This window comes from Sebastes fasciatus, chromosome 8, assembly GCF_043250625.1.
Source record: "Sebastes fasciatus isolate fSebFas1 chromosome 8, fSebFas1.pri, whole genome shotgun sequence".
In the NCBI taxonomy this organism is placed as follows: domain Eukaryota; kingdom Metazoa; phylum Chordata; class Actinopteri; order Perciformes; family Sebastidae; genus Sebastes; species Sebastes fasciatus.
The window spans coordinates 1,174,258-1,191,528 of NC_133802.1; the positions used below are offsets into that span (position 1 = coordinate 1,174,258).

Here is a 17,271-nt window from a genome sequence, read left to right on the forward strand (position 1 = left end):
ATTTATATGGCATGTAAAAAAAAAAATAGACTGAGCGAAATTAAAAAACTAACCTACGACCCGTTCAGTCTAACTTCGAAGGAGTTGGAGTCTTCGTGGTGATGTTCTGAGCCAGACTTTTATTCCGAGCCTTTCAAGGTCATATTGGCTGTAGGTTCATTATATGCACGCCCTTATCTGACTGTTGCTGTTTGTTTTGAGTCTTAATTCAGTCACCATGATGGACTGTACTGGATCGGACACAAAAGAAAAAAACATACATATTTATGTGTCTTTTATGTTGCTACTTCAGAAGAGTATGTGAAAGCTACTCCTGCTTTGAAGAAAAAGTCTCAACTTTTGTGTTTTTCAGCAGTCAGAAAGCACATTTTTCTGTGCGCTGATACGACTCAGCAGCATTTGTGTATAGTGGTATAGCAAAATGAGTCCTCATTAGTAAGAATTCGGTTTAAAGGTAACCCTCAGATTTTATGTGCACTTGATGGAGACCGAGAAGATGCAATTGAATTTTCAGTGTTGAAAAGCCAGATATATTCCTATAAGTATGCCGCTACACAAAGGACCGGTATAGTAGGCCTTCAGGTGGGGAAGCAAGGGAGTGTCCATTTCTCTGAGGCAGAGTGAGAGGATTATATCAGTTCTGTCCCTCTCTTCCACATCCAACAAAGCTCTCAGTCATTTGTTGTTATTCAGATGATCAGCGCAGGAGAAACCTTATGTCTGCTCTGCTTCTGCCCCTGCCATCACCACATATTCTACCTCTATCCACACTGCGTCTCTTGTACTTGACTACTCCCTGACACCACTGATCAATAGATTTTATTATGTAATTTGATCCGGTCACCTGCAGCGCTGGGTGTCACCTGATCACGTGGCACGATAAAGCTGTATCGATCCCGCCGCGTGATTTACATCAGACGTACCGCGCTGGCACAGCACCAGAGCTGTCGGAGGGGGGCCCCTGGTTGTTGGTGGGAAATTTACTTCACTCGGGTTTGGGTGTGCTGGAGTGCCAGGGGAGGAGGTCTCATTTAAAGACTGTCATCGAGGGGGTCCTGGTCGATGTCTGGATGTGTCCCGTAATGAAATGAGTGAGACAACAAAAGAAGATTGCATTCAGAGTAGAAGAATAAATCGATATCAAGCAGAGAAGTGTTTTGATTACTTTCTCGCAACTTCACTCAAGCATTTAAACATATAGGCAACTCCTGAGCTTTAAGTTATTTTTTTAAGAAAGATTGAGTTCCCTCCAGTCTAGCTGACATTTTACAAATAGCTAGTGTTTTTTGCTTTTCATCTTTATTATGTACAGCAGTGTTGCCAGATCTGGCAAGAGAAACAGGCAACCAGGTCTATAGAAACAAGCCCAAAAGAAGCAACACTTCCCTAAAAAAGCAAAAACAAGCGACCTTACCTACCCACCGCAATATGAGAGAGAGGCGGCCACTTGGTCACTTCATATACACAGTATGCATGAATTCAATTTGGATTGCATGCATTTCATTTCATTTTTGTATTTCATTTTTTGCTTGTAACTTTATATTTTTCTTGTTATAAACTTAAAGAATTGAACATTTCATGTAATATTTGCATCCATTTTTAACTTATAACTTTTCATTTTTCTTGTAATCAACTTAAAGAAGTTGAACATTTTATTTAATTTTTGCAGCATTTTTAGCTTGTAACTGTACATTTTTCTTGTTTAACCAAATCGGCATGATGTGCTCGTATATCACACTAACAAAAACGGCAAACTGCCTTTGAATCGTCCCTCACTTGAGGGCGAATCCAATCTTTAAGTCCTCTTTCTTTTTCCCAGTCTTTGTTGTACTTTTTTGCCATATTTTGCCCACTTAGTAATTGGCATTGTTAGCTAATCGGGGATCAGCTAACAATGCCATGATCGGGGTTGTGTATGGATTTTGCAACAGGACAAACTAAACCGGTATAGAGGAGAGAGACAGGAGCAACCCAAATAAGCAACTACACTTTAGAAACAAGCCCAAAAAAATGCAACCCACGACAACCAATATTTGTAAGCCACTGTTCAGGAAAACAAGCCAAAAGTCGCTTATAATAAGCAGACTTGGCAACTCTGATGCACAGTGATTTTAATGAATTATTCTCTGTCTTTTGTAGGATTGTATGCGAGATGGATTCAGCCCCTGCAGACAGCAGACCAGGTCCGGTCCAGCTGTGCGTCGGAGAGTGCAGGCCAGAACTCAGAGCTCGCTCCTCGCAACTCTACTCCTTTGTGGTAAGACTGCAATTACACCACGCTGCTAGGTATCCTCATATAATATAACATACATTAGTAAAATGTGCTGTACTCAGTATGAGACAAACTAAATTAAAGTGATACAAAATGTACTGTTAGTTCAATTAAAAGTGATTTGTATTTTCCTTGCAAAATAATTGTTTATGCACCACGGGCAAATAACGACGTGCGAGTTGCCATGCTTACCGACGGCGTAATTAAGCAGCTCTTCTTATTTGGGGAAATAACATTCTTCCGTAAACAGCACAAGGTTTTCATTAATGATGTCTGCAGCTCCCTGGTTGTAAATGCTGTTTGCTTTTATTGAGATAGGATCACGAAGCTAAATTAATATAGCCTTATGTACTAAACAGTTTTGCAAATTTCTTTACAACTCACTAGATGAGCTGCATTAAGTTAACCCCTTACCATTCCACCCTCTTTTTTAGAGGGGTAGGGATGGGGGACACGGGATGTTCAGGGGTAAAAAAAAAGTCAACAGTAGATGCCACATAGAAGTGGTGTACATCAGTGAAAACAGAAAAACTGCATGTGATTATCATAAAGTGGGCATGTCTGTAAAAGGGAGACTCGTGGGTACCCTTAGAACCCATTCACATTCACATATCTGGAGGTCAGAGGTCAATGGACCCCTTCAAAAATCACTATGCCAGTTTTTCGTAGCGATATTTAGCGTTCTTCCTGACAAGTTAACATGACATGCTTGGTACCGATGGATTCCTTAGGTTTTTTCTAGTTTCATATGTTACCAGTATCTTCACTCTAGAAAACTCAGCCTGCAACAACCTCTGAAAGACAGAATAGCAGCCGGGCCCGCTGGCGGGCCGTCAGAGTGTTTGGGGTTTTAAGCATTGCTCAATGGATGGACAAAAAAGGAATAATATATTCTAAGATTTCTTGGAGCTCTTGCGGTGCTTAGGGTAAATTCCAACAGCTCGCACAAAGTGGGAAATGAAAATAGTAGATGAAATGTGATGGGATGGTTGGGCAGGGTCATGAGAGAGAGTGAGGAAGACAAATGAACAATGAACTTGCCGAAATGGAAAGCAGCAGTATGCCGAGTGGAGCGGCAGGTAAACACTATCTACTCCCCATTCTCACACGTTCACGCACACATTTCCCCGTCTCTGTCATTTGCTGTCTGCTCAGCCTGCAGCTCACAGATAATCTACTTTTTCCCTTTGCGCTCTCTCACACCTTCACAATTAGTACTCCCTTAACAATTAACAGCAGCCGGTAATTACTACTGTTGTTTCAGGGTACCTGCTTTAACCTGCATCCTGGAAGTCACACTTCAGCTGACAGTTTTGATGGCCCTCGGCTCTGTAGTAAATGCTATAAACTACGTTTTCTCACCAATGTTACGGCTGCTACTCTGGGAAGCATTGGAATTCCTCAAGAGAATACTTCACAGAGCCTCGAATTGGCACCACTTGCAATTCCCTTGTAATGCAGGCAACCTTAACCCTCTGACACCTACAATAGACCCATTTTTGTCTTTTTTAGGGGGGTACAGGGGGTGTTTAGAGGAGATAGCAGGTCAGCAGTACACAGTATACCACATAGAAGTGGTGTACATCATCTGAAAGCTGGAACCTGGAGATTAGTTTGAGATGCAGCTCGGCACGGTTGTCAAGTTGTTCTAGTCATAAATCATAAATAAACATTCATTTATTAATTAATTAATTAATTAATTAATTAATTGAAATGAATTGTAAAGTGTTCAAGGGTTTAGAACATTATAATATAAGTATATGATTGTTATTCCCATGGTCACTTATTAGTTGTTGCAGCAATTTTTGTGTTGATACTATATGTTACATTGATTTGTTGCTAAATTTAACAATTTTTTGCCACTTAAGAATAGATAAAAAATGATCAATAATCCCTCCAAAATACCACATTAAGACACCAAGACCTTGAAGAACACAAAACACAAAAAGCCATGCTGTGATTTGGAATCAAAAACTTTAGACATTTGGAGATTTCTGTAAGAATTGCATTTTTCGCCGATTGAATGGCGATCGCTTCTGTTCTGGAATCTGTTCAGAAACCCCCTTATTGTCAAAGCCATCCATCCTCTGAATGCTCTAGGTCTCTAGTCTGATCCATCCATCCTCTGAATGCTATAGGTCTCTAGTTTGATCCATCCATCCTCTGAATGTTCTAGGTCTCTAGTTTGATCCATCCATCCCCTGAATGCTCTAGGTCTCTAGTTTGATCCATCCATCCTCTGAATGCTCTAGGTCTCTAGTTTGATCCATCCATCCTCTGAATGCTCTAGGTCTCTAGTCTGATCCATCCATCCTCTGAATGTTCTAGATCTCTAGTCTGATCCATCCATCCTCTGAATGCTCTAGGTCTCTAGTTTGATCCATCCATCCTCTGAATGCTCTAGGTCTCTAGTCTGATCCATCCATCCTCTGAATGCTAGGTCTCTAGTTTGATCCATCCATCCTCTGAGTGCTCTAGGTCTCTAGTTTGATCCATCCATCCTCTGAATGCTCTAGGTCTCTAGTCTGATCCATCCATCCTCTGAATGCTCTAGGTCTCTAGTTTGATCCATCCATCCTCTGAATGCTCTAGGTCTCTAGTTTGATCCATCCATCCTCTGAATGCTCTAGGTCTCTAGTTTGATCCATCCATCCTCTGAATGCTAGGTCTCTAGTTTGATCCATCCATCCTCTGAGTGCTCTAGGTCTCTAGCTTGATCCATCCATCCTCTGAATGCTCTAGGTCTCTAGTTTGATCCATCCATCCTCTGAATGCTCTAGGTCTCTAGTTTGATCCATCCATCCTCTGAATGCTCTAGGTCTCTAGTTTGATCCATCCATACTCTGAATGCTCTAGGTCTCTAGTTTGAGCCATCCATCCTCTGAATGCTCTAGGTCTCTAGTTTGATCCATCCATACTCTGAATGCTCTAGGTCTCTAGTTTGTGGCTGTAAAGTTTCAGGAGGCTGTGATTATTCTAGAGGTCACCACAGGTCATTTTATACAGTGAGGTAAAATGGTCTCACTACAATGAAATGTCTCCTATGGGGACTAACATCATCACACATGAATACAGTTGGGCTCATTGGATCCACAAGAGTCTCCGCTTTACAGTGATACCCAATTTATGTAATTCCAAGACTGTTTAGGGACCCCAGGATGCAGACATATTCAAATACACCATTTTTAGAATAGTCGAAAATAACACATTTATACTGCATTCAAAAAACTGCATGTGATTAAATTTAGCCTAACTTTGGAGCGTTATTTAGCCTCCTTCCCGACAAGCATTACATTGTTGGTACCAATAGATTCCTTATATTTTATAAGAATCCCGCGTGTCTCAGAGGGTTAAAAAAACGAAACCATCACAGAAGCCTTCTTCAGTTTCCCTGACAAGACACACTCCCTGTGTCTTTTTCAGCCAGTAATTCTTGAGTACTTTGCAAAAAAACAACTAAATGCTCACTGTCATTTAGGCTGCCTAAATGACAGTGAGCATTTAGTTGTTTTTTTAAATTGTTGTTTTATGTTTGCGCACATAGAGACGTGTGTGTGCTACATGTGTGTTTCGCTGTATGATGGGATATTTCTCCATCTGTCTGTGTGACGGCGGGCAACCTGCCTGCAGCTGTAAACACTAGTTATTTTCTAACTCAGACTACTGTCTTTAAAAAAGCTTCACTCACACACCTGTCACACACTCGGGAGGATCTCTCAGGGACTCTAAGAGCTCCCGGTTTTAGGCTCTTTTCTCCCACCAGCGCTGCACTCCACTGCCATCGGCCTGGCAATATGAATAACTGTAATTTGCTGGGGATCTGTGATAATATGTGCAGGTTTCCAGAGGTACCACAGAGATGCTGCCTTTTTTTACTCTAGAAAATATCCACCTTTTAACCTGCCTTGCTCTTGCTTTGTTCCTTCCCTCTTCCTTTACTCTGCTCTCATTAATCTATCTTTCTCCGCATCTCTCTGTTTTGTAGACTCCCACGGTCACAGGTCTGTCCCCTAGCAGAGGTCCAGAGTCCGGAGGCACCAAAGTAACCGTAATGGGAGAAAACCTTGGCGCCGGCAGCAGTGTCAACGTTCAGTTTGGAAACCAGACGTGCGAGTTCTTTGGGTGAGACTTTTTCCTCTTGCACCCATTTATGCCATAAAAGTGCTATTAGTAGCCCATAAAGTTTAATTTGCTAAAACAGCCTGCATTATCAGGCTTTTGTTTAACACAGACTATTCATGGAGAGAGGTTTTTTATCGTGCTTGCACATTAAGATGAGGTGGAAACAAATTTGGTAAAATGCAAATGAAAGGCACAAATTTCACTGTTTTCAGCTCCATCATTAGAGTGTAATGTGGATATTAGGAAGTGAAACTGATCCCCTCACTGTGAACATTGAATTGTTGCCTGGATTAAGTTATTAAAAAAAGTGTAAATTTTTAAAACACCCGCAACATTTATGCCTTACATAAATGAAAATATACATACAGATAGTATCACAATTCTTTGACTCAGTGTTTCTTTAACTTGTTTGAGCTGCTACATAGATCACTGTCAGAAAATGCTAGATATATGGCATGCAGTGAGGAAATGCAAAAAGAAAGAAAGAAAAAAAAAACAAGATTACTCCCATTAAAGAAGCAGCTATATTTCATGGCTTTCTTGTATTTTTCCCTCCTTGATATTACTGAGAAATCCCCGAGGGGAAAGCCTCTCTCTCTCCCTCTCTCAGAAACTTGTGTAAATCTTAATAAGGTTTTGATGACCTACTGCATTAAACCCTGTAATAATAGCTTCCAGAAAACCTGCTGCTCATATGAATCTTTCTTCTTTTTCATCCACCCTCCTTCACATTAAATTTTTCTATCAATTTGTTCAACTGGTCTCATTCCCCTGTTGTTGTTTTTTATTCTCTTCTCTCACTCTCAAAGATTTTTCCACCTCCTTCCATCTCTCAGTTGCTCTCACACGTCCTCCTCCTACTTTCCACTCCTGCAAGCGTCTATTTTAAGCCCTGCCGCGGTAGTCTGACTGTAATGCTGTAAGGTTGAGGAGTCAAGCCAGCTTTAATGAGATATGGGGCTAATTACTGGTTTGTGTTCCTCCACTGTATTCCTGGCATGGGAGGGAGAGGAGGATGGGGGGCCGTTCTACTACAAGCTCTCCTCTGCTAATGAATTGGGACAAATTCATGGGGTGGGCAGGAAGAACATGGAGCCTTGGAGAGGGAGGGGAAAGCACAAAAGTGGAGGTGCTTTGGTCCTGTTTGTCAAAGAGATCACAAGTCTTAGAAAAGTCTGTTTAAGGGGAGACACTACAGATGAATAGGGTAAAGAAATTAGGCATTATCTTAAATCTTGAATCTATCTATCTTAAATATGTGCTAATTTGCATATATTTCCAGAACATAAATCTTAACATTGAATAAAGCCAGGTTCAACATGTTTGTTTCATTTTGCTGACACATTAAAGACAAATGTTTTCACAGAGAGAATTTTGGATATCTTTTATCACTCAATAAATCAGAAAATACTGCCAACAGCTATGAAAAATCAATTTGTGCCATGTTTTTAGAAATAAAATGTTATTAATAATCAGGCTATGAATGATATATGAACAAACCCCTCTGGATATAGATAGGAATGACATTTTTATGTATACGAATATTTAAAAAATAATAAAATGTGCATAGAGCCTTTAGAAAGGTGCCAAATAAAAGTATGACTTTTCCTGAAAAAAAATGTGATTGTGAATTAATCATTTTTATGTATAGTATTATTAGTATATGATGTTTGGTTCCTACTTCTAACAAGGCTTGTGAGCCACTAGTAAAATGATGTTGGTATCACGTGGTGTCTCTAGGTCGTCAGTTAGTCTTGTTGACGACTTGTTGTGAAGTAAATGCAATGGAACGGGGGAGGGAGAATGCGACATGTAGTGGCTGAATGTTAACAGTGTTATCAATAGCACCTTTAATGATATGTATTGAAAATTGAATTCCATTGCAAGACACTATAGGTGAATCAGGGAGGTTTTTTTTGCTCACCTAAATAGAAGCTCCATGTTCAGAAAATATCGTTAATGATAAATCGTTCATTAAGTGTATATTTAGTTAGACTTTGCAAAACATGCAGGTACTTTCTGTGCTCATATGTAGCTTTATTTTTTTCATAGAGACGGCCTTTACTATGTACAGATTTCAATAATTCCTCTCATGCTTCACTTGCAGACGGACCATGACGGAGATCGTTTGCTACTCTGCCCCCTCCCTGTCCGGGGTTGGTCAAGTGCAGATCAGCGTGAGCGTGGACCGCGCCCAGATCAGGGAGAGCCTCACCTTCGAGTACATAGAGGACCCTACTGTCCAGCGCATTGAACCAGACTGGAGCATTGCAAGGTAAAGTCACAGACTACACTTGTCTTTCGCGTAGTGCACCATATACACTTCACAGACCACCAATGTGTCCTCAGATGGTTGTCAATGGTTCGTATGACATCTTACGAAAAGTTATTTCAAATTTTTCGTGCGTTTTCTTATGAATGTCCAACAACACGTGATGCACGTTTAAACTTCTGCTTGTTAAGTGCATACAGTCTTTTCAAAATAAACTTCCATCTTCACAGGAAACAATTTGGTTAAGTTTTTGAAAACATTGACTTGGTTAGGTTAAGGCAACAAAACTACTTGGTTAGGTTTAGGAAAAGATTGACTTGGTTAGGTTTAGGCAACAAAACTACTTGGTTAGGTTTAGGCAACAAAACTACTTGGTTAGGTTTAGGCAAAAAAAAAAGACTTGGTTAGGTTTAAGCAACAAAACGACTTGGTTATGTTTAGGAATAGATCAACTTCGTTAGGTTTAGGCAACAAAACTACTTAGTTAGGTTTAGGAAAAGATGGTGGTTTGGGTTGAAATGATTTTGGAAGTGGCGTCAACCAAGTACGCAGAAATAAATCAATGTTGATGTCTGGTTTCACACAGTGTATGAACACCGGCCCCAGGGGCAAAATTCTGTGTTTTTTTACCCACTCATCAACTCCAACCTCCGCCCTACGTATCGTTTGTCGCTTTTTATACTTCCTGGTTCTCATCTATGTGGATTACATACAAATTGATTTTGTGGGATATATATGAATTACAGTGCATTACTTTTCATAGGTTTAGCTGCGAACGGTGTATGAGAACAGCCTGTCCTCACCAACCAACCCTTAACTTATGTCATCCAGACTAAGGGTCCCCCCCCCCTTATCCACAGCTTTACAGCCAGCCAGTCCAGGCTAGTGGCAACAAGCAGACACAAGTCAATATTGCACTTTCAATTACTGTTCGGTTCTCTTCCAATTAGTCTGGATCTGATAGAACTGCCATCGCTCACAGATTGGGGAGGATAGCTACTGTTGAGACTGAGATTCTCCCATCGAATTCAGCGTTGATCCATCTGTTGAACGTCTTTGGCAGATAGATACATACACTACTAATTAAAAGGAAGAGAGGGATGAGGAGGAAATAGCGGCTTAGTAGAACAATGTGCTATCAGAGGTGTGAGTCGACAGCAGATGGCTCGGGCTTAGTGACGGCGTGGAGGGGATGCTCAGAGTGTGATGCCACAGAGGGAGAAGAGAGGGGAAATGAAGGGAAGAAGGACACCATGTTGGTCATCTTTTGATAGATAGATAGATAGATAGATAGATAGATAGATAGATAGATAGATAGATCATGTATTTAGATAGAGAGAGAGCAGGAGAGGTCAGTGTGTGAGTATAATTTAATGAGCCTACAGACAGCACAATGTCCATCTACATTAACTCACTATCCACAGCGTTACAGTGAACCCACAGCCTAATAGCACGGACCCATCTGACATTTATTATCTTTATATCATCTATTATCCTGATATCATCTTTATTCTGCATGCCACATTGACATTGACGGGCGCAGCCAACCCAACCTAAACAGCTGCGAGGGGAGCTGCACATCCAGCAGTCCCCCCCCCCTGCTTTGTTTGCATGCTTTGTTTGTGCTGCTGTGTTCTGAAGCCCAGGACCACCGCTGCATCCTTATACGCTTTCAGCTGCCTCAGTATTTCAAACACAAATCCGAACCAGTTGATTGTTGCCGTCGAAGTCAGTTAAAAAGCATCTCTAATCATCTGCCACTCCAAAAGGCTATTATCTCCTAAAAGAAACTGAGGATGAAAGACGGTTTGATGCGCTTATTTTCGACTGATGGCGAATATTCTGAAGAGGTGAAAATGGATTTCAGTAAAAAACTGACAATAAAGTTGTATCATATCGTATCGTAGGTACATCAGGGTTAGAAAGTTTAGTCTAGACTTGCCTTTGAATTTCTTTGTTTCTTTCTGTTTTTTTCTCTCTCTTACTTTGTTTTTCTTCCCTTTTCTGTGACTCTTTTCTTTCTTTCTTTCTTTCTTAGTCTCTCTTTTGCTTTATTTTTCTTCCTCTTTTTGTGACTTTCTTTCTTTCTTTCTTTCTTTCTTTCTCTCTCCCTCCCTCCAACCCTCTTGAATCTTTGAGACAGAGAAATAATAATAATAATAATAATAGCTTGGATTTATATAGCGCCTTTCATGAAACCCAAGGACGCTTAACAAAGACATAAATAAACACAACAACTGTAACAGAAGCTAGAGGCCATAGGCCTTGGTGAAGAGGTGGGTTTTGAGGAGTCTTTTGAAGGTGTCCAGAGATGGTGCGTTGCGGAGCTCTATGGGGAGAGAGTTCCAAAGTGTGGGGGCTGTCACACTGAAGGCTCTGTCCCCAAAAGTTCGCATTCTTGTGTGAGGGATGGAGAGCTGACCCGTGCCTGAGGATCTAAGGTTCCGGGGCTGTGTGTATGGGTGGAGGAGGTCATGTGACAAATACTATACATTTAAGGTTTTCTATACAATATTCAGAGCATTAATAACACAGCAAACAACGATTTGCTATTTAAAGATAAAGAGGAGTAATGTCTACCTGAGCAGAGAATGAAGTCACTCTCTTAGCTGGGCCGGACGTGTGTGCTTCAGTGCATGTGAGATGTCATTTGACCAACATGGTTACTTAAACCTGCTGTGTCTACTTGTGTTTTTCCTCAGTGGCCACACCCCCCTGATGGTGACCGGGACAAACCTGGACGTGGTTCAGGAGCCCAGGATCCGCGTCAAATACGCCGGCCGAGAGTCTGTCAATGTAAGAACCAGTAACACACTAACTATATGTCTTAACCATAGAGCGCAGTACAGATTGTCCTCCCTGAATACACCTACTACATGCTGGAAAATGAACGCTAACAAGGTCCTGCTTGACTCACCAAATACTGCTGTACAAGCAGGCTAAGTGATGTTTAGCTTGGGTAAAAAAGAAAGTACTATCTCTCTTAAAACAGCCCCTCCAGCTTTCTACGCTTCCCTAACTTCCGCTTGAACCCAGTCGACTCAAGCGCAACGAGTGTCTGAATAATGCAGCTGGCAGTGAGAGTGGTCTGCATGCAGCGTTTAATTAAGAGTTTACTTTGCATTTTCTTCAGACTAAATCTCAGCTCCACACCCCAGCCTGCACCTGCTAAGCCCTGTTGTGCTTTAATGTCACACTAGTCATCCTGAACAACATTTTCACTTGTTTAAGGAAAATAAGACTGGATAGTTATGCAGTAATGGAGCTGGCTGGAGGACAGCAGAGTTTGAGGAGAAGGGGAGTGGGTGGGTCATCGGGGGGAATGTTGGAGGTGTGCATGATCGGGGGCAAGGAGACTCCTAATGGGTTTCAATGGAAGATTAACTGCGGTCAGAAGTCTTCAGTCAGCATAAAGAGCCCTTGGATAATCAAAGTCTTGGCTGTGGGAAATCGTTACAAATTGCATTTGAGCCCCTGTCCTGGGGCTCCTTGTTTAATTAAGAGGATGGGATTTTCCTTGCCGTGGTCTGGGGAAAGGTGGGGAGGGCAGACGGATGACTGAAGGTGGGTAGGAAGGATGGAGAGTGAGAGGAGGGCAGGAGGAGGACCAACACACTGTACTAACACAGCACAAATACTCTAATACAATAGTTCCCAATCTTGGTTCTTTGGAGTTTTCAGCAGCTAAACTGGAGAGGTATTTTCCATTATCACACTTTTTTACTTGAATAATTGGTAATGGGGTTGCAGCATATGGAGAAAATCAAAAATCACAATATTCTTGACCAAATACCTCGATTGATATTGTGACGATATTGTAGGTTTGATTACTGGTGGTTTCACAAAATATTTATACAATAACATTTTTGATGAATAATCATCAGTAATGTGGATATAATGACTAAGTGGGTAAAGGCAAATAATAGAACAGCTAGAACAGTCTGGCAAATTCAGAATTACATCACTTTACTGTAATGTAGCCCTTAAAACCAGGAAAAGTCCACTTAAATATCTTGATTTGACCATATCCAAAATCTAAGACTACATCTAGTCTCATATCAAGATATTGATGAATCAATATGTTGCCCAGCCATAATTGGTAACACTGAAGCCCCTGTCTGAGCAGTACATACATGTTTATAACACACTATCATGTAGTTGTAGGCATTTATTAATGTGTTTATTAAAAGTGCTAAGTGCGAAATTCAGATTATATCCATTGCTTCTCAAGGGCTCTCAACATGGCGACGGCTGAGCCTGCAGCACACAGCTAACAGTGCGGCAGCAGTGCTGACAGAGCTAACAGTGTTAATGTTAACCAGGGGGAAACCAGTGGGTGGGTGCTACGCTTCAGCGACAACACCGCCCGTGATGTCTGTAACCACAGTATGAGAGCAGTGCAGAGCAGTGCAGTGCAGTGCAGTGCAGAGCAGTGCAGTGCAGTGCAGTGCAGTGCAGAGCAGTGCAGTGCAGTGCAGTGCAGAGCAGCGGCCGTGAGCTAGCCAGTGGTGCACGCTCACATGCACTGAAGCACACACGTCCGGCCCAGCTAGGAGAGTGACTTCATTCTCTGCTCAGGTAGACATTACTCCTCTTTATCTTTAAATAGCAAATCGTTGTTTGCTGTGTTATTAATGCTCTGAATATTGTATAGAAAACCTTAAATGTATAGTATTTGTCAACAATTCAAATATCTCCAATGAAAACATATTTTATATAATGACAACTGGGTTATATAATGTTGTCATTCAGTATCAGCAGGTAATTATCTCGTGAACCCTATATATATATATATATATATATATATATATAATGACCCAGTCAGTAACCTCCAACTGTGAACCACTACTCTAATTTATCATAAGGGCTGTATTTTGCAAAGATACATCAGACACCTTGACAAAATACCCACTGTGCATGATATACACTCATTCACATGCTACGCACGTAAACCATAGCATAGAAAACTGGAAAACATGCAAGTTGGCCCATACTGTAACAGACTCACATGTTACACTCTTGTATAAAGCTGCTTAAATCTCAGGCCTCATTTATAGGGTCTCAGGACAAGTTAGTGCACATGCATGCATACACAAAAACCTCCTCAATGCCACGTCTCACTTGTAGAATTCCACACAGGTTTGTCCCAACGTGCCTCCTCCCCCTCTGCAAATCCAGCATCTCATCCCTGACATTACTATTCTAAAATTGGCCTTAAGTGTCTGACTCGCTTAGTGAATGTTCCTTTACTAAAAATTCTAACTCTGCCGTGGGCTTTTTGTGCTACATCTCTTCTAAGGACACAGTTTCCCTAAAAGACCTTTTGTGAGTTATGAAACAGTAGTAATTACAAGAGGAAGATAGATCTGTGCTGTTTTATGTTTAGAGAAGAGAAAAAAAAACCTTGATGAGCGAAGAGACTCCCGCAGACCTGGCGAAATGGGATTTGACTCATGTGTGTGGGTGCCGTGCCGTCTGATTTGTCAGTTTCCGAGGCTTTGAAAGAGAGTTGTTCATCTCCGCCCTGCCTCGTCTCTTCCAACTCCCCACCTAGCGCCTCGCAAAAGAAGCCTGTGTCACAGTCTTGATTGGCCCCACAGCCACAGAGAATGAATTCCTATTAAATGCTAAGGTTACAATTACCCATCCTTCATCCCCCTCCGTCTACCCCTTTCCCCTTTTGTCACTGGAGGAAGGCAAACAGCAGAGCAGCCTATAGCAATAAGAGCCGCTGTCTGTCAGCCAGCCTTCAAATGATCACCTGTCTCCCACTAAATTGCCTCTCTTCTCTCCCTCCCTTGTGTAACCTGCACAGATTCACAAAGAGACCGAGAGAGGGAGGAGAAAAAAAGGACAATTTTCTTTGTGAAATGCTCTGTATCTGTCACAGGATTCACAGTTGAAACATTTATCATAATCTTGATTAAAGCTAAAAGGGTTATTTTCCGGCTCCAGAACATTTCCCTGTCCCAGAAAGATTTCATCTACCGCATTTGCCACACTTAAGATGCCTGGACTGTCAGTGTCGGGCTCTGCTGCTGATCATAGAAAGTGTTCAGCATGGGTGTGCCAGGCTCCCATCACGTCTCGGCCAATCAGGCTGATTGTCTGATACGCTGAGCACCAGCGGCGCCGACTATTACTATAGGCGACGATAATGGACACTCACAACTTAACAATTTATGTTCTTAATGATTTAGTATTTTACTTTGCATGCTCTATGCAAGTGTCTTACAATGCCATACATCTCAACAGTATCAGCATCACGAGCGTCTTCCATGTTGACTGTTAAAGAAGAAAAGCCACTTATTAAAGGTGCTAAATGGGAACATTTCTATAGAGTGCTGTAAGGATGGCGTATTTTTGTACGCCATCCCGGATGTTAGCATCACCCTGGTTTCCTAAAAAGCCAATGGCATTGTTCCATTGGGTTTCGGATTATTGCAGAAAATAAGCTCTGTGGCAAACAAACGTTTATGATACTCACACGTTTTGGTCAGCAAGATAATCTTCACAAATGAACAACATTTCTATGATGTTTGAAGCGTGAATGCAATCGCCAGAAGTAAAAAGCTAACGTATAGCTACGGCTATAAAGGAACTACACCATGGTCGGACAACTTCACGTCACCACCACTAAGCTTAAGGCGGACTAGAGTTCAGTGTGATGTTTAGTACTCCAATTTAGCCACTTGTTAGCAACGGCCTTTTTTTAAGACACGTGAATCTTCAAAATTCACAAATGGGACATTTACTGACGTATTTTACGTCATAGAAAAAAACTTTGAAATCTCTTACGCTTATTTCAGACATCTGAGTCAAAAAAACATTCATAAAACCCTTTGACTCAGACGAGGGAACCAGAAGTGAAAATATGCTAACTCATTTCCGGGTTTTAGGGCTCATTCCTGCAGCACTCTATTACCTCCACACAGCTCTCAACATGGTGACGGTTTAGCCAGTGCCTAGCAGCTAACGGCAAAGAACATATATAGCGGGGAACCGGAGCGTTGGTGCAACGCTTCTGCAATGGCGCCGTCAGTCTGGACGACGTTATCAGCTGTAACTGCCGTATGAGAGCAGTGCAGAGCGGCGACCGTGGGCTAAGTGGGGCACGCTCACATGGACGAACATGCACTAAAAGGCACGGCCCGGCTATGTCAACAAAGCACAAAGAAGCTCAGATTACAACACACACAGAGGGAGAGAGACTTCATTCTCTGCTCAGGAAGACATTACTCCTCTACATCTTTACATAGCAAATAATTGTTTGATGCTATATTAATACTTTGAATATCATATATAGAACCTTTAACACACGACACAGTGCTTATAGAGAATGTTTGAAATTAGTCACACCCTCACAACAAGACATCCAGCAGGCGATTTCTTTCACTTCCAGTGTGGCACACATCTTTATAGGAAAATGAATCTACTGGCTCTGGCTTTGCACTAGCTTCAATACCACACAGATCCTTTATGGCCGGATCGGAGCCGAAGTTAGAATTAATGCCAGCATAACAGTCGGTTGGAACAGCAGGCAGACAGGAAGATAGACACAGTGTAGGAGTAACAAAGTACAGGAATGAACAGCGGAACAGCCAATGACTAGCTATCGAATGTTAGCCTCCAGATGACCTTTGACTCTGCGACCCCTCATATTTCTCCTACGCACATCTCCACAGCCAGTCCATCTCGTCTCTCGCTCTCCCTCCGTCTCTCTCACCGCTACCCTGGCCAGAGACCTTTGAATGGTTGAGTGGGCTGTAGCAGCACAGTAGATCATGGTAATGTATTCAGCCAGAGGGGCTGGAGTGTTACTGCCTTAAAACACCCGGGCTCCATCCAACACTAGAGAAAGAAGACAGATGAGGCCAAGATTCCAATTATTTTCTCTATGTGTTGACCTCAATTCACTTTATCAATGCTGAACAATGTGTATAGCTTCTTTCTCCACATGGCCTAAAGGGATGGATGTACTATTGTATACTTGTATTTATATAAAGAATTTAGTTTTTATTGAGATAGAGAGCAAAAACATACATTTTGTTTGGAATCGAAGCAGTGTAATGTCATGACTGTATATTGTAGCATTCTGCTGAGAAATAAATGGAGTGGTAGAAACTAATCTTGTGATTCAGTAGAGTATTTGGAAATCCAGTAATCCTTATAAATCCTTTTGTAGAGTATACAGAATGCACTACACATTAATAAAAAACACTTAAAATCCATCTATTGAAAAGCAGAAGTCATTCAAAGGTGTTCTGAAATACAGTCATTTATTGCCCCACCCACAGAGGAACCCAAACGCCCCATTTCCTTTATCAAATCCCACAATGCCCCATTTACCCGTCAGTATTTACTCGCACATCGCTTTGGATTTACACACGTCAGACTCAATTGCCACGCAGCCTGAAAAACATCCTACATGATAGCAGCAGTTTTCTATCCTGACAGGATTCAGCGAAGGAAAGGATTTATTTAAGTAAAATAGAGAGAGAAAGTGAGGACAGTGTAGGGAAAAAACACCCCACAGTATCCATCTCCAGCAGAGCAGATGGTAGTCAAAGCTGTAGTTGACTTGCAAATGCCTCGCTGTTCCAAC

The 17,271-nt window shown here is 41.6% G+C and overlaps 2 protein-coding genes across 3 annotated transcripts in view; both read left to right on the forward strand.

The window, feature by feature from the left end:
- The window catches only part of LOC141772133 (plexin-A2-like), a 323,156-nt gene that overhangs the window by 184,990 nt on the left and 120,895 nt on the right, over positions 1 to 17,271 (forward strand). The window lies entirely within an intron of this gene.
- LOC141772129 (plexin-A2-like) overlaps positions 1 to 17,271 on the forward strand; it is a 103,253-nt gene that overhangs the window by 21,424 nt on the left and 64,558 nt on the right. Inside the window, exons 4-7 of one of the 2 annotated variants that reach the window (XM_074642801.1) lie at positions 2,140 to 2,257; positions 6,258 to 6,394; positions 8,502 to 8,669; positions 11,369 to 11,462. In XM_074642801.1, the coding sequence (XP_074498902.1) occupies positions 2,140 to 2,257; positions 6,258 to 6,394; positions 8,502 to 8,669; positions 11,369 to 11,462 (517 nt within the window). Of the gene's footprint in view, positions 1 to 2,139; positions 2,258 to 5,130; positions 5,283 to 6,257; positions 6,395 to 8,501; positions 8,670 to 11,368; positions 11,463 to 17,271 lie in introns of those variants that run through there. The other variant, XM_074642802.1, reaches the window with a different exon arrangement.